Source organism: Vulpes vulpes, chromosome 14 (assembly GCF_048418805.1).
Source record: "Vulpes vulpes isolate BD-2025 chromosome 14, VulVul3, whole genome shotgun sequence".
Classification (NCBI taxonomy): domain Eukaryota; kingdom Metazoa; phylum Chordata; class Mammalia; order Carnivora; family Canidae; genus Vulpes; species Vulpes vulpes.
The window spans coordinates 13,373,372-13,400,545 of NC_132793.1; the positions used below are offsets into that span (position 1 = coordinate 13,373,372).

Sequence of the window (27,174 nt, forward strand, 5' to 3'; positions counted from 1 at the left end):
ATCCTGGCGACCCGAGATCAAGTCCCACGTCAGGCTCCCTGTGTGGAGCCTGCTTCTCCTTTTGCGTTTGTGTCTGCCAATCTCTCTCTCTGTGTCAGTCATGAATAAATAAATAAAATCTTAAAAAAAAAATAAAAGAAAAATAAAGATGATAAAAATAAAAAAGAATATGCAACAGTGATTTTGGGATGCCTGGGTGGCTCGGTGGTTGACCGTCTGCCTTTGGCTCAGGGTGTGATCCCAGGATCTGGGATCAAGTCCTGAATTGGGCTTCTTGCATGGAGCCTGCTTCTTCCTCTGCCTCGGTCTCTGCCTCTCTCTCTTTCTCTCTGTCTCATGAATGAATGAATGGATGAATGAATGAATAAAATCTTAAAAAAAAAAAAAAGAATAAACCCTCTTCCCAGTGTGGGGCTTGAACTCAACCCTGAGATCAAGAGTCACCATGCTCTAGCAACTGAGCAAGTGGCTTTTCCTAGAGCCAGTGTTTCTTGGAAAAGATGGACAGCTGGTTTTGTCAACCCTTGAAAAATTGGTTTGAACTGTGCTCATCCATTATACGTGGATCTTCTACAGTACTGTAAAATGCATTTTCTCTGTGTGATGGTCTTAATGTTTTCTTTTCTTGAGCTTACCTAATTGTACAGATACACTGTCTAATACATGGAACATATATGTTTATCAACTATTTGATGTTTTTGATAAGGCTTCCTAGGCTGTTAGTAGTAGGCTATTAAGTTTTTGGAGAGTCAAAAGTTGTATGTAGATATTTTACTGCGTCGGGGTACTGGCGCCTCTAACCCGCCTCATTATTCATGGATCAACTGTGTTTGATCTTTGGAAATAGAACTTCTCTTGAATTTGGGGTAGTGCACTGGTGTCCACCTCTCTGGACTGCAGCATCCAGGCTGCTTATGCCTCAATCAACCGTGTGGCATTGATTCTTACAGCTGGAGGTCAAGTTCTGAGCCCCATCGGTGAACCCGACCCAGACCTGCCTTCTAAGAGTCTTACTCTCCCTCATTACAGATTCGCAGGCTGAGGATCGAGATAGAGAAGCTGCAGTGGCTACACCAGCAGGAGCTCTCGGAAATGAAACACAACCTCGGTGAGGCCTGGCAAATTGGTCTATACGGAGGAGGGTTTTGGGCGTTGAACGTCTTTGCACACCTGGAGGCAGGACCAGGATGTGGATTGAGTCCGAAGTAGGCTTGGGGACGTCCCACTGCTGGGGCAGCCGTAGAATCCTGGAGAGTCGAACCACGTATAAGAGTGGGTGTTGGGGGGGTACCTTCCTATTTTCCCTTCAAAATACCAACATCAGCAAAACAGTAACAGCAGTAGCACCAGTAGCTCCTGTTTACTGAACTCTGATTTTGTGCCAGGGACTGTTTTAAGTACTTTTCCGTGAGATAACCTTTAAATTCTCATGAAAACCCTTCTTAGAAGGGGCTCTGTTATTCCAGTGTTCAGGTGAAGCTAGCAAGACACAGACATGTTGAGCAAGTTCGTTAGAGTCAGACAGCAGCGATTCAGGTCTGGACACTCCTACCCGTTGAATATGAGGCATTGTGAATTATCAAACACCTCCTGCGTGTTCCACGCTGCGGAGGAAGCTGTTTCATTGCTCCCTGGTTTAGACCTAGTGCTGTTTTGGCCTGTTATTCTGTGTCCGTGTCGTTAAAGCTCCCCCCCCCCGCCCCGCAAAAGTAGAGCATTTTCCTTCAGACCATCATGGAGTGTCAGGCTCAGAGTCTGAATGCTGGCAGCCGTCAGGTCTCCTTGTTAGGGAGGCATGCCCAGGCGTGCCACCTGCTTGCAGCTGAGGCATGCATCGCAAACTCGAATCCTTATGATGCCGCCTGGGGATGGAGCCCTCTGCTCCTGAGTGTGTTGTCATCTAGGAAGTTTAGTTGGATGTGTGGCTTCTAGTTTTTCTATAGTTTCTCTAGTGAAGTCAAGGAATCTTGGTTTTTTTCCCCAGAATCTCTTCATTTTTATTTTTTATGTATTTTTTATTGTTTTAAAACATTTTATTTGAGAGAGAGAGAGAGAGAGAGAGAGAGAGAGAGAGAGAGAGAGAGAGAGAGAGAGAGAGAACGTGCTCACAAAGGCAGAGGGAGAAGCAGAATCCCTGATGAGCAGTGAGCCTGATGCAGGGACTTGATCCTAGGACCCTGAGATGATGACCTGAGCTGAAGGCAGATGCTTACCCACCTGGGCCACCCAAGCACCCCAGATCTCTCTATTTTTAAGTAATTGGCTCTCAGAGGTGGAGCGTCTGCCTTCCACTCAGGGCGTGATCCCAGAGTACGAGGATCAAGTCCCACATCGGGTTCCCTACATGGAACCTGCTTCCCCCTCTGCCTGTGTGTGTCTCTGCCTCTCTCTGTGTCTCTCATGAATAAGTAAATAAAATCTCTAAAAAAAAAAAAAAAAATGCATGAAGGCTGGCCAGAACTTGCCATGTTCTGCATGCTCCTCTTTAAAGGCAGTGGCAAGGGACAGAGAGGTTGTGTCTAGCACGAGTGCAAAAGCTTATTAATTTTCTTTCCTGGTGTTTTTCTAATTTTTGTTTTATTTATTCATTTGCTCATTCATCTTTCAGTTATTTATTTTTATTTTGAGAGAGAATGAGAGATTGCACATAATGCGAAAGAGCCAGGGTGGCAAGGAGCAGAGGGAAAGGGAGAGGGAGAGGGAATCCTAAGCTAACTCCTTGTCCAGCACGGAGCCTGAAGCAGGGCTTGTGACCTAAGCTGAAATCAAGAGTCGGATGTTTAATAGATTGAGCCAACAAGGCGTGTCATCTCTCTTGGTGTTTTTAAAGGGATGTGTGTGTGAATTTTTTAATTCTAGGAAGAGAATTTTGATTATCAAAGAATCATTTTTCTGTTGGTGTGCAGGTCACTCCCAAGTGGATTGCACATGGACTTCTTGTGTGAATAGAAATGAGGAAATCTCAGTAGACTGAGCAGTTTGATGGTTGATCAACTGTAATGATCCATCACAGGGCCCTATGTGGTAGATTTAATCCACTGCCACTGAATACACTACATGGAAAGTGTGTCTTAGAGCTAGTGCCAGCTCTGCCCTTATTAGCTGTGTGCCACAGTTTCCTTATCCTTGAAAGGGATATTACAGGAGAGCTTGTCTCACTGGACACAGGACACAGTGTCTAGCTAGAATTTATTCGCAATATTTTAAAAGTTAATTTTTACTTAACTTTTCATTTAATGTTTGGTTAAAAATATTTAACCAAATATTTTTAAAGTTAGCTTTTATTTCTGACAAATAGTAGCTTTATATGCTTAGGAAGATGAAGTGACTTGATACGGGGTGGCTTTGAAGGTATATTTGAGGATTTCCCACAGAATCACCATGGGACTCTGGTTGTCTGCATACTAGGCACCTGAATTCACTATCACGCACAGATCAACGTGATGAATGCTTATTTTACACAGATGCAGATATTGGGGCTTAGCTGGGCTGGGTTACTTGCCCGGGGCGGGGGCGGGGGGGGGCAGTCACACAGCTGAGGCTTCTCTGAGTCAGGATCTGCACCCGTGTCTCTCGGAACCCATATCCTGGACTTCCTTTCTGATCTGGTCTGAGAAACTCTGAGCCCTGGGTTGGGGATGCTGCTGATGGAGCTGGTGTCCTCTCCCCTTCTGTGTCAGAGCTGACCATGGCAGAGATGCGGCAAAGCCTGGAGCAGGAGCGGGACCGGCTCATCGCTGAGGTGAAGAAGCAGCTGGAGCTGGAGAAGCAGCAGGCGGTGGACGAGACCAAAAAGAAGCAGTGGTGTGCCAACTGCAAGAAGGAGGCCATTTTCTACTGCTGTTGGAACACCAGCTACTGTGACTACCCCTGCCAGCAAGCCCATTGGCCCGAGCATATGAAGTCCTGCACCCAGTCAGGTATGGCCACGCGAGGTGCACCCTGGCCCAGGCCACAGCAGGGTGGGCATTCGCCTCCCCTGTCCCGTGCAGGGCCCACAGAGCAGACTGATGTGGCAAGGCTGGTTCACCCTGCCCCTTGCCACTCTCGTGCAGGCACATAGCTGACCCTTGAGGCATGGCTGTTTGAACTTCAGGCCTCCTTTCTGTTACTTGTCAGAGTGTAGCTTCATGTGAGGTGCAGTGGTTCTCAATGGGGTGACTGTGATCCCCACCCCAAGACACCGGCAGTGACTGCAGACAGTTGCATTCATCCTAACCGAGGTGGGTACTACTCGCATCCAGAGGGTAGAGGCCAGGGATGCCGCCAAACACCCTACAGTGCCCAATTCAGTGCCCTACAACGAAGAATGATCCTGGCCCAAGATGGTGAGGTTGAGAAATCCTGCTTTTAAAGTAATTGTGGACTCATAGCTTTAAGTAACATGGATTCCTAATTCTTCTTCTTTTTTTTTTTTTTTTTTAAAGATTGTACTTATTTATTCATGAGAGAGGCAGAGAGAGAAGTAGGCTTCCTGCAGGGAGCCCGATGTGGGACTCGATCCCAGGAACCCAGAGTCATGTCCTGGGTCCAAGGCAGGCGCTCAACCACTAAGCCACCCGGGTATCCTGTGGATTCCCAATTCTTTTATATATATATTTTTAAGATTTTATTTATTTGTTCATGAGAGACAGAGAGAGAGAGAGAGGCAGGCACACAGGCAGAGGGAGAAGCAGATTCCATGCCGGGAGCCCAACGTGGGACTCGATCCTGGGATTCCCCTGGGCTGAAGGCAGGCGCCAAACTGCCGAGCCACCCAGGGATCCCCAGGATTCCCAATTCTTATGTGAAGGAAAAGTCTTGGTTTTGGAACTAATCTTTGTCATCTTTTTCTAACACAGGACAAGCAGCCCGGAGGCCGGGAGCCTCCAGCAGGACACAGTGTCTAGCTAGAATTTATTCGCAATATTTTAAAAGTTAATTTTTACTTAACTTTTCATTTAATGTTTGGTTAAAAATATTTAACCAAATATTTTTAAAGTTAGCTTTTATTTCTGACAAATAGTAGCTTTATATGCCTAGAATTAAACGCCTCCTTTTTCAGAGAGAGAGAGTGCAACCAGGGGAAGGGGCAGAGGGAGAATCTTAAGTAGGCACTGTTCAGCGCAGAGTCCAACTCAGGATTCGATCTCGTGACCCTGAGAGCCTAACCTGAGTCGAAAACAAAAGTTGGATCTTTTCGGCACCCGGGTGGTTTGGTTGGTTGAGTGTCTCCCTTTGGTTCAGGTCATGATCTCAGGGTCCTGGGCTCGAGTACCGCCTTGGGCTCTCTGCTCAGCAGAGAGTCTGCTTCTCCTTCTCTCTCTACCCCTCCTCTTGCTTGTGCTCTCTTGCTCTTTCACTCTCAAATAAATGAAGGAAATCTTTAAAAAAAAAAAAAAAGGAGTTGAACTGAACTCTTAACTGAGCCACCCAGGTGCTTCAAAAAAGCCTCTGTTTTAATGTACTTATTTAATTAAAAATTACCTAAATAATAAGGTAGTGTATCTGTTAGACTGGCAAACTTTTGGAAGGTGATATATGAGTGGCCACGACTGAGGAATGCTCCTGAGGTCAGGGGTTAGCAAATTAGTTTTCCGTGAAGGTCCATAGAGTAAATATTTTAGGATTTGTAGGCTATGTGGTTTGTTGCAACTGCTCTGCTGTGCTGATTTTTGAATAAAGCAGTCATAGACAATATGTAAGTGGTGGACGTGGGTGTGTTCCGATAAAACTTTATTGACAAATAGTTGGTGCTAGTATGCCAACTCCTGCTCTAGACATCTTCTGTTGTTTTGTTATTTTATTTTTTTATTTTTTTATTTTTATTTATTTATGATAGTCACAGAGAGAGAGAGAGAGAGAGAGGCAGAGGGAGAAGCAGGCTCCATGCACCGGAAGCCCGACGTGGGATTCGATCCCGGGTCTCCAGGATCGCGCCCTGGGCCAAAGGCAGGCGCCAAACCGCTGCGTCACCCAGGGATCCCTGTTTTGTTATTTTAGAAAGGCAATATTGAAACATATTGCTGTGTCCTTCAACCTTTAGGGAGATGCCTTTTTTTTTTTTTTTAAAGATTTTATTTATTTATTCATGAAAGAGGCAGAGACATAGGCAGAGGGAGAAGCAGGCTCCCTATGGGGAGCCCGATGCGGGACCCAGTCCCAGGACCCGGGGATCATGCCTCGAGCCAAAGGCAGATGCTCAACCATTGAGCCACCCGGGTCCTTGAGAGATGTCTTCTTAATGGCTACGTTACATCTTTTCCTGCAGTGGAGTTAAATTCTCCTAAGTTCTAGAATGTGTGTGATGACCCTTTTTTTGTTACTATTTCAAGATGGCCAAAATGTCCTTCAGGTTTTCTTTATTTGTGGCATTTAAGATTTTTTTTTTTAATTTATTTATGATAGTCACACACAGAGAGAGAGGGAGGCAGAGACATAGGCAGAGGGAGAAGCAGGCTCCATGCACCGGGAGCCCGACATGGGATTCGATCCCGGGTCTCCAGGATCGTGCCCTGGGCCAAAGGCAGGCGCCAAACCGCTCTGCCACCCAGGGATCCCTATTTGTGGCATTTTAATGTCTGTCTTTCTTAAATTCTTCTCAGATGCTCTGTTTTTCAGTTTGCCCATGCTCCTACCATCTCCAGATACCTTGTGCCTTTCACATCCTGTTGTTTTTTTTACCTGGATTTCCCTGCCTTCCTTTAGAAGGAAGCCAGTCCATGGGATAATATAAATAGGTGTAAAATTAGAAATTATGGAATGAGTGGTCCTAGATGAGTGGTTACAGACTGGCTGTGCTGATGGGTTTCATTTGTTCTGCTGCCATGCTTTTTGTCTCCAGAATGACTTAATAAAACTTGAATTAATGAACTATTAAAAATTAATTCCCTTTTACCCACAGTCTGGAATTTCAGCTTCTGAAAAAGTGCAAAAGCCTCTGGGAGGGAGTGAGCAGCAGTTGCCTCTATTATGGGTGGTGGGTGGGTCAGAGTTGTTCTGGACCATGCCATAGCCCTGTGCAGAGTGGGGCTTCCTTCCTGTTCTAGAAGCCGTGGCCCTCAGCTTATAACATGGCTTCTCTCTTCCTTTTCCCCCAGCTACCGCTCCTCAGCAGGAAGCAGATGCCGAGGTGAATACAGAAACACTAAACAAATCATCCCAGGGGAGCTCTTCTAGCACACAGGCAGCCCCTACGGAAACAGCCAGCACCTCCAAAGACAAGGAGTCATCAGCAGAGAAGAGCAAAGACAGCGGGTCGGTGAGTAGCCAGCCGCTCGCCTTTGGCCAGTGACATCAACACTTTGGGCCAGGTGGAGTCTCCGGACCCATCCCTGTGCCTGCCACCTCTGCAAGTCCCCTCTGGTAGGAGGTTTGTCTGCACGGTGGGGCAGTCAGACTTCTGCGGGGGGGGTGACAAGCTTAGCAGAGCTTCTTTTCGTCAGTGGGCATGCGGGCCCGGACAGAGGGACGTGGAGCCCGAGGGGACATTCGTGTGACTTGGCAGCCGCTCTGCGGGGACTCTCGAAATTTACAACAGTGGTGTCCAGTAGAACCTTCCGTGGATGATGGAAATGTTCTGTGTCTTTTCTGCCCAGGGTGGTATCCACTGGCCACATGTGGCTGTTGAGCGCTTGACCCCTGGCTGGTGTGAGCAAGCACTTGCCCTTCAAATTTTATTTAATTTTAATTAATTTAAGTGCAAATAGTCACATGAAGCTAGTAGCTGCCATACTGGAAAGCCCAGGTTGCACGTCCTAGTTCCCAGTGTGTGGTATACGTAGCATGGATTGTACGCATAAGTAATTTTCGGTGGCACATTGATAACGTTTTACATTTGTAGTCAATACGTATTTATTTCAATGTGTATTAGGAAAGTAATAAGTCCCTATGTCATCAGAACCCTTCGATTTCATGGATAACATTGCCTGGTAAGGAAGGGGTTAATGTGCAATAAACGTGAGCTGATAGCCTTTTTTGACGACATAAACCTCCTTTTCGGTAGTGGGCACAAATTTGGAAGGGTAGGCAGGTCAGGGAAGGAAGCAGAGGAAACAGTCCGTGTTCTAGAAGCCAAGGCTATCGAGTTGAGTTGGGCTGCCCCGTTACCATGTCCCAGCCTGTTCATTCGGGGTATGGAGTGCAGGAGAGCACAGATGTAGGGCCACCCCAGCTGACCTGGCCTCCCCTGCCGGGCACACCAGGCACGGGGCATCGAGGTGCCTGGGGGGCAGTGACGAGCACCCCCATGGATCCCTAGGCTTCCCTGGGGGGCGACATTGGCCCCCGTGCCTTGTGTCCATCTCTCTCTTTTTGTATTTTTAGACCCTCGACCTTTCTGGCTCCAGGGAGACGCCCTCCTCCATTCTCTTAGGCTCCAACCAAGGCTCTGGTATGTTGCCCCCGGTGGGTGAACACCGCTCTCACATTCCTCATGGGCAGAGGGGAAGCCATCTTCTCAGGGAGAACTTTTAAGGGTTTATGGCAGTGGTTTTCCAACCACTGCGGATCCTTAGGGATCTTTGGGGGTGCCCCGGGCAGGTCATTGGGGGGTTGAGGGAGTGGCTGGGCAAGGCAGCTTTCAGGCACCTCTCCAAACTGATCAGTCTTTACCCATGTTTGCTTTACCCACCTAAAAGTTCATGTGAAAGGAGGGTTCTTTTGCTGACCTGGGGTGGGGTAGAAGGTGCGCATTTTAGGTGGGGCAGTTCTTCTGTCCTCAGGGAAATGACCACAGTGAGCGAAACCATCTGGAACTCTATTCCTGAGGTCCCAACGCCCACATCTAGTAGGTGTGGGCCCTTGAGGCTTTAGAGAAAAGAAAATTTTAGGTGGACAATCTTTCTGTAGAAATCTTTCCTCTTGGGGAATAACCTGGTAGGCAGTTTTTGGGTATTTTCTGGGACTAAGCTTTTTAGTTTCTCTCCTCTGTGGGGGTTTGGGCTGTCTTCTAGCCCAAAGGGTCATTTCCCTGCCTCCTCCTAAACTAGTTGTGGGTGATTCCAGAGAGTTCTCAGAAGGTGCCCCTGTTGAGGACGATGTGCTTAATTCAGGGTTCCTTAGCTCCAGGATCTTTCTGTCCGCTGGATGGTTCTCTTCCGCTGAAAACCAAACGTGTTCCTTCCCTTCTGTGTGTTCATTGCACGGAAAGGAGGAGGGAATGATGTCTATTGTTAGCAGCGGTAGCTGGAGAAGGTTTCCTAGTGGGGCTAGAGGGTGGGCTTCAGGTTGAGGGAGTGGGTAACTTTAGGGAGACGGTGAGCTTCAGATGAAACACGATTGAACCGCCTGTTCAAAGAGTAGTCTTCCGCTACCTTCCCTCCAGTCTTCTGATAGACTCCCCGAGAACGGTTCCGTTTAGGCTATGATGCCTTCCGCACCTCTCTGATATTTCCTAGTTTCTTTTACCAAAGACAGAGCAGACCAAGTCTCTCCTGAGACGTTAAAACTACCATTTGGTTTTCATTGTGTTTATTTGTAGAGTCCCTTCAATCTGGGACACGTTTTGTTGATTTTCTGTTAGCGATACAGGTAGTGATAGGAATTTTTTTTTAAATATTTAGAACGAGTTTAAAATAAAAACATGGAATAATAAGCAAGATGTTGGGAGGATTGTGAATGGGTCAGAATTGCTAAGGCGCAGAAGACCCAGGGTGGGGAAGCCCCGTTTCAGACAGGGAGCGCTGTTGAGGTTTTGGAGCAATGAACTGGGTTCAGCTCTGCATGGGGGACATTAAATGCCATCCTGACTCTGTTGTAGTGAGGAGGACGGCATACAGGAGTGTGGTTGGGGGATGTATCCTATCTGACGTAATAAGGATCCTATCTGACGTCTCCCAGGATCTGGCTGACTTTCCATAAAGGGTCAAATAGTGAATATTTTAGGCTTTGTGGGCCCTGTGATCTGTGTCAAAGCTGTTCAACTCTGCTGTTGAAGGATGAAAGTCAACATAGATAATATATATGGGACATGAGTCACCCATGAGTCTGGCTGTGCCCTAAGAGAAAACCGTATTAGAAAATGCAGGCATGGAGCACCTGGATGTCTCAGCGTTTGCGTGTCTGCCTTGTGGCTTGGAGTGTGATCCTGGTCCCGGGATCAAGCCCCACATTGGGCTCCCTGCAGCGAGCCTGCTTCTCCCTCTGCCTGTGTCTCTGCTTCTCTCTGTATTGTATCTCTCATAAATTAATACGTAAAATCTTAAAAAGTAAAATAAAATGCAGGTATTGAGTTGGATTTGGCCCGAGGTCCGTGGTTGGCGGATCCTTGACCGGAAGCACATGGATGTCCCAAGTGGGTGGGAACGAGAGTTCACATTGGAGAGAGGAGACCAGAAGCTCTGGAAGATGCTGGTGACTTGGTACTGGGTGGGTGGGGGCAGAGAATATAATCCCCGAGGAGCCTGGTGATAGGACGGGGTAGGAGGAGGGCAGGATCCTGAATTCCACATGAGATTCTCGCGGGGGGGCGCTCACAGCAGTAGGCTATTTGTAGATGGTTGGAGGTGTATGAGAGTTTGTCGAGTGTTCCCGGGGCCGGATTCTGTGCTAGGGCTGGGGATTTAGGGATGAACAAAGCAAACAACCCCCGTCTTCATAGAGCTTCAGGGGAAGTCAGAAGAGCACTTGGTGCTCACAGAAGAGCATGAATCCGTTGGACGCCTTAGAGCGTTTATTCCCAGCCTCTGTGAGGGAAGTTACTATTTCTGTCCTCCAGATGAAGAGGTTGAGGTTGTGAGAAGTTAACTCACATGCACAAGTCACTCAGTAATTATTGGAGCCAGGACTTCAGTCCAGAGTTCTCGGACTCCAGACATGCTCTCACCCACTGTGCTGGGAATGCTTAGGTTGACTCGTATGAAAATTTTCAGTGAAAAATGGGTGAATGTTGGGAATTTTGTACAGCTCAGCTACTAAGGCACTGATGTCTGGGGAGCGTCAGCGCTGTGCGTGTGACCTCTCCCCTCCAACCCTGCTTCCAGATCTACTGATGCTTTCCTCCTTCTTCAGCTTCGTCTCCATGGCTTATTCTAGCAGCACCCTTCTTGCTCATGTAACCCGGCCTCCGTGCCTTCTGGTTTTCTCAGCATGTCCGTTTGGCAAAACCCCACCTTGGTAAACCCCAGCTGGGCATCTGGTACTCACCTGCACACAAGCATCGGAGCTCAGCTGGGGAAGGTGGTGCAGGGGGACCCGCTCATTCCACACCCCCACAATACCTCCAGTCCCCACCTACCCTGACCACTACCCTCCGCTGTCTGCTCATCCTACCAGATCGGTTGTCTAGCAGCCTCTGTTCCCAGGTTCTCTGTTCTGTTTCAAACATCCCAGCTGTCCCTCGGCCACCACTGACCCACAGCACGTGGCATTGCCTGTTCCTTCAGAGGAGCACAGCCCAGCACTGCCTGGCCTTCTAGCACCCCGGCTGTTCCCTCCCTGTCCTCTGACGTAGCCAGATGTCTTACTTTCAACTGCTTCCTTCCCATGGCAGTTATCTACCTACCTACCTACCTACCTACCTACCTATCTATTTAAAAAGATGTATTTGAGAGTTGAGAGCATGTCAATAGGGGGAGGGGCAGAGAGAGCGAGAGAGAGAATCCCCAAGCCGACTCCCTTCTGAGCATGGAGCCCGATGTCTGGCTCAATCTCATGACCCCCGAGATCATGACCTGCCTGAGCTGAAATCAAGAGTCGGATGGATGCCCAACCGACTGAGCCACCCAGGTGCCCCCTTCCCATGGCATTCAAATCTCCTCCTCCTCCTATATACTTCAGTTCCTTCCATGACACCCTGCATCTCCTCCCTAGAGTGGAGCTACCCCTGGAACATTCTGCAGTGATGGCATTGTGATCTCTACATGCACTATCCTCTGTGGTAGCCGCTGGCATATGTGGCTGTTGGAGCCTTGGCCAATGAGACTGAGGAGTAGAATTTAGCATCTTATTTTACTTTATCTGAATAGCACCGTGTAGCCAGCGGCTACCACATTGAACAGGACAACCTACAACCTGTCTTGTCTCCTTCCTCAACCCACGTAGACGTGTCTCTAAGAGTTGTCGCTCCATCTTGTCTCTCTCGCTTTCTCTCTCACTCCTCCGCTCACACTGTGTGGTTTCTGTCTCTGCGCGGTCACCTCTGAGCTCTAAGCCATGAATCATGCTGGACATTTTAAATTTTAGATGGTGTTTTGAGCGTCTCCCAAAGATGGGATTGAAGGGACCTTCTCTGCAGGTCTTGGGTAAAGAAAGGGGTGCCCCCGGGGCTGCGCTTGGGAAGTGTCCGCATTTAGGATTTGGGCCAAGGCTGGACGGGAGGCATGGTGGCAAAGGGGTGCAGCACCCCGGAGCTCACTGTCAGGAACTGGAGAAGAGGGTTTTTAGGCAGCGTTGCCACGACATCCCAGAGCATGAGAGGGAGGGACGCGAGTGGGACATGACCTGGAGGCCTGGTCAGGACAGCAGACTCGTGTCTTGTCATCTTCCTTTATTTCTCACAAGGCTGTTTGTGTGGGTGGTTGTGTGAAAGCAGAAAGACTGGCTTGTTCGCTGTCCTTCAAGATCCTTGAACATCTCATTGACTTCTGCTCGCTCTTGCCCTTGGCGGCCGTGTGGGTGAAATCTCGTGGAGGGAAGTGGGCTGGAAGCCATGGGGGTTCCTGAGCTCGGGGAGTGCCTGGCGCTGGGAGGGTGGGGAGGAGGAGGCAGCCGGAGGCAGGAAGCCTCTAGTAGGGGGTATATCCTTCCTTGCTGCTTGCTTGTCTTGTAGTTTTGAGATTTTAAAGCTAAACATGCATATAGTTGGAGAAAATAAAATTGTACAGGGAGAGACTGTTCCTAGGCCTGGTCCCCATTGATGTCTCTGGTATGTACGTCCTTACATACAAATAACCTATTTCCCTGTACTTCTATTCCTGGATGGTAGTTCTCAACATTGTTGTTGGCTTCTGGCTTTAAAAGAGGAGTTTGGGGATCCCTGGGTGGTGCAGTGGCTTAGTGCCTGCCTTTGGCCCAGGGCACGATCCTGGAGACCCGGGATCGAGTCCCACGTCGGGCTCCCGGTGCATGGAGCCTGCTTCTCCCTCTGCCTGTGTCTCTGCCTCTCTCTCTCTCTCTCTCTCTCTCTGTGACTATCATAAATAAAATAAATAAATAAAAATAAAAAAAATAAAAGAGGAGTTGGACTGGTCCATGAGCTCTCTTCTCCCCCTCCTCCCAAACGACCTGTGTCAACTGTTCTGTGCTCTTGGGGATCCCTGGGTCGAATACAACACTCACTCTTTAGTTGTGGTTCTGGCAGCTAGAGGCTCTTGTCCCCCCTCCTGTAGCCCCTCTCTCTTGGTAGCCCCTCTCGCCCTCCCCCCTCTGGCTGTGTCCAGCCCTGTCATCATGTCTTCATGCTGTCCCCGCCTGCCCCCTCCCCCATTCCCCTGTGACCTCCCATCCTCAAGGTTGAAAATAGGTGTATCTGCCCCTAACCGTAGTCTGGTCGGCCGGTGGCCAGTGGCCAGTGGTCGAGCTGGAGAACTTAAGGCCAGGTTCCCGCCATCACGAGCTTGCCGTTTATCACTGAGGCTCGTGGGGTACAGGGATTACGTGTCTGTTCTGGAACAGCCATACCTTCTCCTGGAGTTTCTGTTTTGTCCTTTTGTCATACTTGCAATTATTTCTGCACTAAGCTCTTCACTGTCCCCGTTACCCCTTATGTTTTTGAAAGTCCTTTCATATCATTAATTTTTAAAATATTTAAAATTTAATTATTCATGAGAGACACACAGAGGCAGAGGCAGAGACAGAGGCAGAGAGAGAAGCAGGCTCCCTGCAAGGAGCCCGATGTGGGACTTGATCCCAGGACCTGGGATCATGTCCAGAGCCAAATTTGGGCAGACACAACTACTGAACCACCCAGGTAGCCCATCATTGATTTTTTTTTTTTTTTAAGATTTTATTTACTTATTTTGAGAGAGAGAGAGAGAGAGAGAGAGAAGGAGAAGCAGAACCCTGCTGAGCAAGGAGCCGCATGCGGAGCTCGATCTTAGGCCCCCGGGATCATGACCTGAGCCAAAGGCATATGCTTAACCAACTGAGCCCCCCAGGTGCCCCATGTCACTGATTTTTTTTTTTAAATGTCACTGATTTTTGATGCTTCGGTTTCAGATGTTGTTTGTTAGGGTCCCGTCATCGTGGCTGAGGACATTGGCTCCCCAGTACCTCGTCTGTAGCCCCTTCCTCAGTCCTGACCACAGCAAGTTCCTCGTCCACCCTGCCCCACCCCGTCCTAGGTGGTAGAGGAGTTCTGATTCCCCCGAAATAATCCAATCCCTTGGGTGATGCTCTCCACCTTACTGTGGTTCTGGCATCTCTGTTTTCCCCTGGTTGAGCCAGGCTGTCGTCAGAGTTCGTGGTTCTGAGAATTGTGCTTTCAAAATGCTTAAGAATCCATGGCTCACAGAGTTGCTTTTAGGTCCTTGTGCACCTTAGCTCCCACCTGTCATGCTGTGCTGCGGCCAGGGACCCTGCTCGTGGTTTAACGGGCACGTTCAGAAAGCCCTAGTCCCCTGTGAGTCCCTGGGTCTGGAGAATGGGGAGGTGGATGAAGCAGCTCACAGTTCTGATCTGGTCCCTTCCTTGCTCACTCTCATTCTGTCTCTGAGCTTGGCAGCTGTTGGGTTCTTTCAATTAAATACTATCATCCCACCTCGAGAAATTTAAAACAAAGGCTCATCCCAGGCTCTGAACCTGGCAGATGATGCGGGGCGTGATGGGGTCTTGGCAGCGTGCTGATGGGTCTCTCTGTCTGCCACACCCGCCTGCGCTGGGCTGCGTGTCAGCTTACAGACCCCTTGTTTGGCTCTTCCATGAACTTCCTCCTGTCTTCCTCAACCACTGTTCAGCTTCTTGTGGTGCACGCATCCTCGAAGCTGTCCTGGGTCTTACCTCCAGTTCTGTGTCCTTCAGTGACCTCTCGGTGTCCTCCTGCCAGGAGGCAGTGAGTCTTGTATTTCCAGCGGGATGTAACCATCCTTTCCTGCAGGTGGTTTGGTTATAGGTCTGTTTTCAAGTTGTCTATAAATTGATTAAAGAAAAACACTGATAGAAGGCAGTAAATCAAATGCCAAATTTTGGTGCCTCTTTCAAAGAGGCCAGGCTCTGGTGCAGAAGAGCCTGGGGTATTCGGTGTCGTTGTGTCGTGTCACACGGGTACACGGTTCCAGGTACCTCCCTTGGCACTTCTCTACCTTCCTCACCCAGCTTGGTTCTCCATCATGTGACACCCTACTGTTTTTCTGATTGGCTGTTGAATCCTAAAATGCTAAGTCATTCTGTCTTTGTACTCTGGAGACCCTCACATGTAGCAGAGTAGGTGATGGCACTGGTCTTGCTGCCCGGAGCGGGAGGGCAGAGCGGCGGCCCAGATAGGAGGCCGCATGTGCGGGCCCAGCGGTGGGCCACTTCTGCCTCGGTGGAGGTGGCTGGAGTGCTCAACATCCCTTTCTGTTGCTTTTCCCCTGCAGACCATTCCCGGAGCAGTAAGTCTAGTTGCTGGAGCGGCAGCGACGAGAAGCGAGGATCCACACGCTCCGAGCACAACGCCAGTTCCAGTTCGAAGAGTCTCCTCCCGAAAGAGTCTCGGCTGGACACCTTCTGGGACTAGGGACAAGTCACGACACAAGCCACCCACCCCGTGGAGGAAAAAAAAACCAGACACCAGGGCAATAGGAAGCAGTAAAGAAACGTGAGGCAGAAGAGCCCCCTTCCGACTGCAGAGCTCCAGACACGCGGACTTGGCCTTTGCCCTTGGCGCAGAGGGCAGCCTACACTACATAGCGTCCGGCATTAGCATCAGCTGAGGACTCTGACCCACACGAAACCTATGCTTTAGCTGTAAATAATGTACAATTTGTGGATGTCCTTGAATCTAGAGTACCTTCTCCTTTTTATATTTGTATTGACTTTAACTTATAAAAAAAAGAAAAAGAAAAAGAAAAACAATTAAAAAAACAAAACAAAACAAAAACCCAACAACGAAAAGAATGTTTGGATGTTGGAAGAGGGATGGTCGGTCAGCCCGTCTGTCACCGAGGCGTGGAGACGGGGCCCTGGGGTTGTGGTAGCACAGCGGCCCTCGGCGTTGGATTGCCCCATGGGGAAGGGGAGGGGAGCGAGTCGTTTGCATTCAGACGTCTGTACGCAGCACATTGGGATCAGGAGTTCTGGCACAGATTCTGTGTTGTTGTGGGCACATCACACCAAGCCATTGGCCCCTTTCAGATACTACGTTCCTATGTCACAAAACGCAAGCTCTCTGGCCCAGAAGGGCACCCCGGGGCAGCTAGTTTATTTTGTGTGATTTCAATGATGACTACTCCTAAAAGGGAATAAGGTCCTTGTTTACAGAAGACAGAAGACAAGCCCCGCTCGGAGAGGACGGAGAAAGCGTTGAGTCATAAGCTCTGAAACAAAGAGAAGTCTTTTCTTTGCTTTGTGGTTCCTTTTAAAACACACTCACACATACTTGGTAAGCGATGCCGTGCTGCTTGGAAGCAAGCACTCAAAGGCAAGGTGCACGCAGAGGACATTTGAGTCTGGGATGAAGCATGTATGTATTATTTATACGATGGAATTTTGCGTTTTTATGTAAGCATGAAACAAAAGGCAGCGTGAGAGGAAGCAAGACAGCGGCCGCGCTGTCCGTTACACTACGTATACTGTAGTACCATTTTGTATGTTGTGTAAAACAAAACAAAAAAAGCATTGAACAAAGCAAAAGGTGATGTATGTATATGAGAAAATTAATTGTACGATATCATTCCAGTACATTTTGTTGTACATTTTAGTCCTGTTTACTTTCTCTTCATTGTTGATAAGAGGATGCGAACTGTGTACAGTTTCCAGCTAGTTACCCATATTAGAGAAGAACTACACAAAGAGTATTAGAAGAAAAAAAGAGAGAGAGAGAACATTTGTGAATTGCAGTTGTCAAAAAAAAAAAAAATAGCCTAGCTGGCCTTATTTGTGAAGCATAATTGCTTTTAGCATATGGAAGTATTTTTTCACATTTTCTTTGTATAAAATTTGTATTAAACTTAAATATCTTTTTTGATGATGGTGTTTCTTTGTGACTGAGCCAGTGGACTCGCACGGTATGCTCTTTTGGGTTCCGCCCCCTCCCCCCGATTTTTTCAGATTCTTCACCTTTTTTTAATTAAACTGTTTTTGGAAAAATGGCTTGGTCGTCCTCAAATTTGCAGTTTTCCGCTTGGTCGGGATGGCCGGGTCGGGTCTGCGTGACCCAGCAGAGGAGGTCAGGGACGTGTCCACAGGTGGCGGACACATGATAAGTTAGGGCTCCCAGTTGGGCGCCTTTTCTGGGAAGTCCAGTTCCTTGGAATTTATTGACAGGGACGCCAACCAGAAGGGAAATCCTGGTCCATCTTCACAACACAATGAGAGGGGAGGGGACATCCTTTCCGTGGGCAGGGTGGGGGCCTGAAGCTTTACAGGAGTGGCGTGGGCAGTGTCCGACCTCAGCGTGGCTCAGCTACACCCTGGTCATCTTAACTTTCAGGGGTCATAATATATATATATTTTCCAACCATTTTAAAAATGGCCCAGCCTATGGGCCATCTAAAAGCAGGGGATGGGCTGGATTGGCCCACAGGCCATTTGCTGACCGCTGCTGGGGAAGGAACAAAATGGGGATATTTTAAAATAACACTGAGGGGTGAAGGTGGCTACTCTCCCTGGGACCATGCCGGGGGTTCTCAGGAGGTGATGTTTGACCTGAGACCCGAATGAAGAGCTGGCTGTGGGGAGATGAAGTGGGTGAGCATCCCAGACGGGGGCTAGCAGGCACAAAGGCCCTGGGGTATTATTCACTATGAGCTTGACATGCCTGATGAGCTGGGGTGTGGCTGAGAGGTGGAGAGGGCCCTGGACGTCCATGGTCCGTGGTGCACGGCGTTTACCAGGTGGGTGTGGGCCACCCTAAGGTGAGCTGTCGGGCTCTTGTGGAAACAGGCCCAAAGGAGTAACTAGCTTCAGGCCATGAAGCTGGTGAAAGATTCTAATTAGACTCCTATTGAATGCTTTTTCCAATTAGCTGGGCATTGTTAATTTTTGAGTTAAAAATATTTTAAAAAATAAAATCTTTAAAAAAAAAAAAAAAGGGACGCCTGGGTGGCTCAGTTATTGAGTCTGCCTCCGGCCCAGGGCGCGATCCTGGAGACCCGGGATCGAATCCCACGTCGGGCTCCCTGCATGGAGCCTGCTTCTCCCTCTGCCTGTGTCTCTGCCTCTCTCTCTCTCTCTCTCTCTGTGTCTCTCATGAACAAATAAAATCTTTTTTTTTTTTTTTTAAAGATTTTATTCATTCATTCATGATAGTCACAGAGAGAGAGAGAGAGAGGCAGAGACACAGGCAGAGGGAGAAGCAGGCTCCATGCAGGGAGCCCGACGTGGGATTCGATCCCGGGTCTCCAGGATCGCGCCCTGGGCCAAAGGCAGGCGCCAAACCGCTGCGCCACCCAGGGATCCCAACAAATAAAATCTTTAAAAAAATATTTTCAGCTTCTGTTCGCTGGGCCTTGCCTTCTCATGTTAAGACCACAGAGGCGGTGGACACAGCCCCACTTTAGGGGCCGAGGCTGAGGCTGTGAGCAGGGCAGTGTCGCCCCCTGTTTTATCAGCTCCTGCAAACTAGCCCGTCTGGCCCCGGGCCCTTGCACTTGCTATGCCCTTGGCCTGGCATACCTTTCTGTGGCTGGCATCTTAGATGGTCTTTCAGGTGTCACTTCTGAAGCAGCCACTGCCCTCCCCTGTTGCTCTCTGTCCCAGCCTCTTACTAATTTTCACATCCTTGAGCAAAGTTCTTACACAGTTATGACTTCCTCTTGGGCGGCCCACTCACAGGGTTGCTGGGTAAGGGGATGGGCGGTCCTGCTCACCGCTGTGTCCCCAGGGCTTGCAAGGAACAAGGCTTCTGGCCGGGGTGATGTTTGAGCAGGGCAGCCTCAGCCTTCCTCCCGGTGAGGTCTCCCAGCACCCTGACCCTGCACCCGAGGGTCTCAGCTACAGACTCCCAGGGAAGGAAGCACCAGAGGAGGAAGTGGCTTACTCAGTAGAGACATCGGTGCTTTAAAAAAATTTTTTTTTAAAAAGAATTTATTCATGAGAGACACAGAGAGAGAGGCCAAGACACAGGCAGAGGAAGAAGCAGGCTCCATGCAGGGAACCTGATGCGGGATTCGATCCTGGGATTCCAGGATCATGACCTGAGCTGAAGGCGGTCGCTTAGTCCCTGAGCGACCCAGGCGTCCCACACATGTTGACTATTTGACTTCGTGCGTGCATCGCCTTTGGGGTGACCTGGGTGTGCTCCCGGTGCCCCCACCCCGACTCCCGGGCCCCCTCCCGCGCACCCCCGGGCTGTGCATTTGCAGGCGCCTCTTCTCTCCCTTGGGAGACAAGACGACAGTGCATGTCCCAGCCTCCCGGGCACGGCTCCTGCGCCCCAAGCGCTGTCCCCAGGGGCCCCAGGGCGTCCTCCAAGGCTGCACCGGAGGGTCTGTGAGTGGCCAGACGCGAGGGGGAGCACCCCTCTTCCGACAGGGCCTCGGGGCATTTCCGGATGCCCGAGGACGCAGTGGGGTCGGCCACGGTGCCCGCCACATCTTGGCGACCGCCCCGCGCGGGGCAAGACCCGCGGCGACCCGGAACGCGACCGGGCACTCTCGCCACCTGGCGGCCGTCGCCCAGAACTGCAGCCCCGGAGCCGGAGCCCGAGCCGGGCCCGGGGGACACAGGTGGGCCAAAGCCCTTCGCTCAGGTGACAGCTGCCGACCGAGCTCTGTGTCTGAAGTAAGCACTGAACAAACCAAGTGCGGCCTCTGTCCTCATCCATGTGACATTCCCCCGGGGAAGCAGCCACTTATGCCTCGAATACAGTCCCCGGTGGGGCCGACGTGCTGCAGGGGGCTAAGCCCGGTGGAGGGCAGGTGCCTAGATGGGGAGCCTGGGGTCGGCCTCTCCGGGGAGCTGGCCTTTGAGCAGAAACCCGGAGGAGGGGGTCCCGAGCCCCGATGACCAGGGCGGCGGTGGTTCGTGCTGGGGGAACCCTAGAGGCACCTGGGAAGATGTAAAGTAACAAATTCGCTAAATGCCGAGACCCTACCTGCTTTCCCGGAATGATGTCATCCGGCTCTCCGAGGTGGGGTTTGGGCATCCGTCATTTAAAGCTTCTCAGCTGATCCTAATGGGCAGCCAGAGCCGAGTGCCACTAACCTGGTTGGAAGAACATTCCGAGTAGAAGGAAGGACAAATGTAAAAGGCCGGAGGCCAGGACCTGGCATCTTCCGGGAAGAAAAGGCAGGCCAGTGAGGCCAGAACAGAGGGATCCCAGGTGGGGGCGGGGCTGATGGGCTCAGAGAGGGGGAGTGGGACGCCCGGGTGTTCCCTGGGATCCAAAATGGATGAGAAGCCAGGTGGGGTTTGGTTTTTTTTTCATAGCTTTATTGAGATATAATTCATACACCATACAGTCTACTCATTTGAAGAGTGTAATTCAATTTTTGGTATAGTACATTATTAATTTAAAAAATTGTAGTAAAATATATATATAACAAAATTTGCCCTTTTAGCCATTTTTTAAAAAAGATTTTACTTATTTATGAGAGGCAGAGACAGGCAGAGACAGGCAGAGAGAGGCCGGCTCCCGGTGGGGAGCCCGATGTGGGGCTCGATCCTGGGACTCCGGGATCACACCCTGGGCTGAAGGCTCAACCACTGAGCCACGCCGGCGCCCCTTGCCATTTGTAAGTGTGCAATTCAGTGGCATTAATCAGAGTTGTGTTTTGAACATTGAAATGTTTTGCAGACTTCAGCTTCCCTATCAGGGCACATCAGGACACCCAACTCCAGGGAACAAGGGTCACCCACCACGTTCCTCCCAGCGTCCCCGGGTGGGCTCAGCGCCTATGCCGAGCTCTGCGGAGGGTTTTCCATGCGGTTACCTTTTGGTCTTCGTGATAACCGCAGGGGGCAGGCCGAGGGAAATGACTTGCCCAGGGTCACACAACAGGTTGGCGCCAGAGCCAGGATTCAAACCGAACCACCCAATTCCCAAATTAGGGTCGTTGACCCAACAGACGACACTGCCCCCAGGTCTGCGGCACAGCGGCCAGTTTACAAGATGCCTCCCGGGGTCCCCTCTTTCCCTGACTCCCCTCCACTGTCCACGGGGGTGGGTCTGGTTCCGCTCTTCATGCGGCTGGAAAGCACACTCGAGGCCTCCATGAATTGAAAGGGGGTCGGGGTTTCAGCTGCAAACACCACTGTAGCTAATCTGGCAAGAAAGGAATTTATTAAAGGGTATTACGGGGCTCCCAGGTGCCTGGGCGGGAGGACCGGCTGCGAGTGCACAGACCCAAACGATGGCCGAATTACACTGCAGGCCCTTCCCGGCACTGCCGCGGGGCCCACACATGGCAACTCTCGCCAGTGACACTGGGCATGTCCCTCCTGCTTCCTTGCTACGCTGGATCGCACACCTGAGAATGCACTTTGCTGAATGCACTTTGCAGAATGCACTTTGCAGAATGCACTTTGCAGAATGCGATTTGCACAACGCCACTGCTTCCACCCGCAGGGCCTCTGCTCCGGGCAAACCCAGGTCCTCGGGCCTGGTCCGCCCGAAGCCGAAATGCCACTCGGGGTATTTGATTGGCTGAGTCTCCAGCTGGGGCTCTCTGATTGGCTGAGTCTAGGTCACATGCTCCCGTCCTGGCTGCAAGGGAGGCTGGGAAGGTGGGGTTCGGGTGGCTTCGGCGGCCGACTCCTGAGCTTGGAAATTGCCGGAGCGAAAGGCCTGGGGTCGGCACAGGCGCGGCCGGCGCCCGCACAGAGCTGCCCGAGTCGGTCAGGCCGCCAGTTGTCGGAGCGGGCACAGCGGAAGGGCGGGGCAGTAGGCCCGCTGCCCTGGTCGCCGCGGGGCCGGCCAGGCTGGAACTACATTTCCCAGAATCCTTTTCCCGGAACGGTGCCGAGTTAGGATTGCCCCAGAGGGGGACAAGTGTGAGGTCCTGAAGGCGGAAGGGAAGCTGCGGCCTCTCCTCCGGCAGGGTTGCCGTGGCCGGCCGTGGCCCCGGCTCCAGCCCGCCCTTGCTGTCGTGTGTGCCGCACGCGGGCCTGGGGCTGACTCCGGGCCGCCGGCAGCCGGCCCGCCCCCGGGGTGCTTGCTGCAGGGCCGCGGGGCCCCAGCAATTCCGCCCCGCGGCTCAGGTTGCCGCCTTGGTGACCCCGGGCGCCGCCCTTCCCCAGGGGCTCTGGCCCGGGGGCCGCGCGGGGCTGCTTCCCTGCTTGGATCCGACACGCGGTGCGTGTTCACGGCATCCGGAGGAGGGCTGGGCAGCCGGGCTGCAGGGCTGGCGCGGGCTGGGCCGGGCCGTGCGGGGGGCGGGCTGCTGCTCCCGCGGGACCGCGGGCAGCGCAGCTTCGCTCAGGTCCGCACCTGCAGGCCGGGGCCCTGTGTGCAGCTCCGCCGCCTGCCTCAGTGCAAACGCAGCTGGTTGTGGCTCCTCCGTGCTCCAGACCCCGGCTGTAAGGGAGCCTGGAGGAGATGCTCAGCTTCCCGGCCTCTCCACTCAGGAAGGTGCAGCAGGAGGAGCTATGGTTGAAGGCCGAGCAAGTCCTTTCTCACCCAGAGTGGGGCTGGGGATCAAACCCTGGGCTCAGCCTGCCCCAGGCTCCCTTCAGGGCATGATATTAATGGAAAACTAGCCCCTCCCTGGCCCAGCAGGAGCCCAGCAGGTGCCCAGCAGGTGCCCAGCAGGTAGCCAAGACCAGGTGGGCAGGGCTCTGGGCAGCTTGTTAGGTTGCCTAGTAGGGACTCTCGAGTACCGACCTCGGCCCGCGTTGGTGAATGGAGAAGGCAGCTTCGTTTATACAGCATCTTTTACGTTCCAGGCAATTTATGTGCCCCGAATCCTCATAACCTGCATTTTGCCGCTGAAGAAACCAGACCCAGAGAGGTTGAGGAAGCTACCTGAGGTCACACAGCTAGGTAATGGCAGAAACGACTTGAACCTAGTCTGATGAGAGAAACGAATGTCTGCTCTTAACCATTAGTGTCTTTGTTGTCATTAGAGAAGCTTTTGTGTAAAAGCCCCTTCCCTTCCTCCCTTCCTCCCTTCCTTATTAGGCACCTGGGCATTTCAGGTGCCGGGGACACTATGGACAAAGAGAGGTAGCCACGGGGTAGTGGTAAGATGGGAGTTGCCAGCTCTGCTCCCAGGACCAGGAGGAAGGCAGACACTAGTGGAAGCCGGTTGGGGGAGAGTGGACACAGACATGTTTTTTTTTTTTTTTTTTTAAATCAAACATCTGTTTTCTTGAAACTTATAGTTCTTTTGGTTTAGGTTTTTTTCCTTCCACTTTTGATAGAAAAATGTCTTCACTATGACAAAAAACAGCTGCCATGTGTGATGGTAGGTGGCGTGTCGGTGGCAAATGGCGAGCCTGGAGACCAGTGACAGTAGCAGGGCAGTTGTGGAGCGGCTCCAGCTGATTGTGTGCCCCTGTGGGCTCAGTGTCGCCATATCCTCTGCTTTTTGGGGGGAGAGAAGTTGAAAATGTGAATTTTGAGTTAAATCTCTCAAGCTTTAAATAGTTGGATCAACGTTTGAAAGCCTAATGTGATGAGCAGTGAAACATCTCTGGGGGCCAGGGCCAGATCTGGGCTGTGAGCCACCAGTTGGCAGCCTCGGGCCAAAGAGCAATGATTTAGCAAAGATGCTGGGTTGGAGTCTGAGCTCGGCCACATTCCGGCTGCCAGGTCAGAGCCAAACCACAACACCTCTCTGGGCCTCGGTTTCTCCCTCTGTAACGTGGGGCTTGTGAAACCCACAGTTCATTGGATGATGTGTATTGTTTAAAAGCACAAAGGAACGGGATAGAGGATAACAGGACACATCAGGGGTAGGCATCGCTTCGTGAAGCCTATTTTAGACACACAGTGTGGACACATTCGTACTTACGTGCACGTACATAGATGTATGCTATGGCATCGCTTCGTGAAGCCTATTTTAGACACACAGTGTGGACACATTCGTACTTACGTGCATGTACATAGATGTATGCTATGGTTTGATGTAATACGCGCCCCTCACTGTGGAGCACAGTCAGAAAAGTCTGAAAGCCACTGTGCTAAGTGCTGGTCACGTCTGCACGCATTCAGTGCTGTCTGCAACCTGTGAGGTCGGTTCTATTGTCACCCCCATTTTACAGCTGAAAAGTGAAGTTCAGAGGGATGAAGCTCCCACAGGTAGGAACAGGAAGAGCTGGGATTTAACCCAAGGCCCACGGCCTGATTGCCATCCTTCCCCTCCAGCAGGGCCACGGGTGCTTGGGGGGATGGAATGAGCTAACGCAGGTCAAGGCCTTAGCCCAGTGCTGGGGACACAGCAGGTACTTAGTGTGAGAGGCAGGGCTCGCGTCTGCAGCTTCTCCTTCAGCCACACCAGGTGGCCAGCAGGATCCAAGGGCCAGATGGAAGAGGCCGCGACTCTGCCAACACCGCTACCCGTGGAGGGGGCGGCGTCTGCAAGGGCGTCTCACCCACAGCCAGAGTTTACCAACTACTCATTTTGTGCCGGATACTTCATGCTGAATTTTATGATCGGTATTTGGCTGGAGTCAGCTTATCACTATCCCTGCAGGAACTTCAGGACATAAAAATAAATCCCGATGGTTTTTCAAACTGTGGTTACACGCACATTATTAGAGCGGCTTGTTCTTTCAACTCCCAGGGCTGTGGTTGCAGATTGCTCTTCAGGCCACCATAGTGTCCACTTGCCTCTACGCTGGGATCCCTGCTGCGGCCACCGTGGGTCAGCTTATCAACTCTTAGGCCTGAACACGTTGTTGATGGCGCTGCCATTTGGTCGAAGCCATCCCGGAAGCATGGGGATGGCCTGATGGCAATACTTTCTGGATCCTTTCAAGGGCGGCCCTGCATGGTTTCCAGGCGGGGTGGCACCTGCGGGCGGGTGGGCCCAGCTGTGGGGTCGCACTGCCCTCTGGTGGTCACCGGTGGGCATAGCTCTGCCAGCACTGAGTGGGCATGAATGGGGCGGAGAGCCGGTGGGGAGACCGTCAGGGATCAGGATAGGGGTGGAATGTGGGTAGAGGCTGGGAAAGGCCTCCAGGAGCCTTTGGGGTCCTGGAAGCCTCTTCCATCTTGATCTGGACTGTGGTTACCCAAATATAATCCTGTGTAAAAATACATCAAGGTGCATGCTTGAGCTCTGGGCGCAAACCGTATGATTACAACATGAAATTTAAACCTCTCCTTTAAGTTCATGAGGAATCCCTGTTTTTTTTTTTAAATATTTTATTTATTTATTCATGAGAGACAGAGAGAGGCAGAGACACAGGCAGAGGGAGAAGCAGGCTCCATGCAGGGAGCCTGATACAGGACTCGATCCCAGGACCCTGGGATGATACCCTGAGCCGAAGGCAGATGATTAACCACTGAGCCATCCAGGCATGTTTTTGACTGGACACCCTAATTCCATCATTCCCCCTCCAAACCATTCTCCCCACGGCAGCCAGAGTCATTTTTAAAAATGCCAATCAGATCATGCCATTCTCCTGCTTAAAGCCCTCTGGTGTATTCTCACTGGATTTAGAATGCAATCCCGACTCTGGTAAAATCCCAAATCCATGTCCAAAAGGATCCGAGCACATCTGCCTGGGCCTTCCCATCTGACCCTGTGACCTTTGACCTTGCCCCCAGCCTTTTTCTGCTTTCCCTCCAGCTGGAAAGCTTTGCTTGCCCACAGCTCTGTACCTCCTCATCTCCCCTTGGAGTGCTTGCCCTGGATTTTGGATTTCCTCCCCACGCAGGCCTGAGCTCCAGTGCCACCTGCTCAGAGGTGACCAGGCTGTCCGCAGTGTCCCCACGCCATCCAGTTACTCTGTGCTGCATCACCCTGAAGCTTCCTTCTGCACTCTGGCCAGTGTCCAAGAAGAGAGCAGCCCCCACAGCATTGACCCTGCAAGTCCATGGCGTATACTCTCAAGGTCACCATCTCAACCAAAACAGACAAGACCCCCAGTGACCTCCTGGACAAGGGGTGAACCCTGAATGTTTCACTGGGCAGATGCTGTGATCTCTTTCAAAAGGATGTTATTAGGGTCTCCCCTCCACCCCTTTTTAAAGTAGGCTCCATACACAGAGTGGAACTCAGTGTGGGGCTCGAACTCACGACCCTGAGATCGAGACCTGAGCTGAGATCAAGAGTTGGACGCTTAGCCTGCTGAGCCACCAGGATCCCTTTAGGCTGGCTTTTTGCAATTGGCTGGCTTAGGCCTCCTCCACTTCCCCTCCCTGCTGAGGGTCTCACCGCTGCTTCTCTGCCGCCCTTTGGGTGGTTCTTGGAAGGGGACTTGGCTTGTGGCTCAAGCCTGCGAGGGGGGTGTGTCAAGGATCTGGGGAGCGTGTGCTGCTCCTCCTGTGGGACAAGGCGGTGAGTGGGAAGGTCTGCATCTCACAGTGAATCCGCCTGGTCCTGTCGCTTCCCTCTGCAGGCAAGTCAGCTCCATGGGGGGTCGGGACTGCCCCTGCCCGTTTTCGTGTCCACGTCCACAGGCCGAGAAGAGCACCTGGTAAAGGGCAGACCCTGGCTTCACCTGGCCAAGTGGATGCAGGGACAGCACAGCTGCTCGGAAACAGGCAGGGCTTTATCAGGCGTCAGACTCAGACCCCTGAGACCACCACTGCCCCGCTTTGGGGGACGGTGGCTTGGCAGTGACAAGGCTTCCTGGGACAGGCAAGGAGGAAGCTGCTTGATTTCACAGAACAGCTTTTCTCAGCCTCACACTCACACCCTGAGTCCCACAGCAAAGGGCTAGTGTTGCCGCTCGGGGAAACTGGCTACACACAAGCTACCTGCAGCTGCCGGCTATGACCGAGAAGCCTCCAGAACTGACATCTGATCTTCAAGACGTTCTTACAATAGTCTCTTCACAGCATCCGATATATAGGGAAGGCGCTCTCCCGCTCACCCACGTGTCTGATAGTTCCTATGGGTCACTGTTAATTTCTTATATCTTCTTCCAAAATTTCTTCTTGCAACTATCATACAGGCTTTACTTTTTTTCCTCCATTTTTAAAAATTTATTTTTATTTATTTATTT

The 27,174-nt window shown here is 51.3% G+C and overlaps 1 protein-coding gene across 50 annotated transcripts in view; it reads left to right on the top strand.

Moving 5' to 3' along the window:
• The window catches only part of ZMYND8 (zinc finger MYND-type containing 8), a 125,663-nt gene extending 108,580 nt beyond the window's left edge, over positions 1–17,083 (top strand). For 23 of the 50 annotated variants that reach the window (XM_072735671.1, XM_072735686.1, XM_072735677.1 and 20 more), the window contains 5 exons: positions 1,030–1,108; positions 3,681–3,920; positions 7,080–7,240; positions 8,305–8,371; positions 15,495–17,083. In XM_072735671.1, coding sequence (XP_072591772.1) covers positions 1,030–1,108; positions 3,681–3,920; positions 7,080–7,240; positions 8,305–8,371; positions 15,495–15,634 — 687 coding nt within the window. In that variant the 3' untranslated portion in view covers positions 15,635–17,083. Of the gene's footprint in view, positions 1–1,029; positions 1,109–3,680; positions 3,921–7,079; positions 7,241–8,304; positions 8,386–15,494 lie in introns of all 50 variants that reach the window. The other 27 variants (XM_072735675.1, XM_072735689.1, XM_072735703.1 and 24 more) reach the window with 2 other exon arrangements.
• The last annotated feature ends 10,091 nt before the right edge of the window (positions 17,084–27,174 follow it).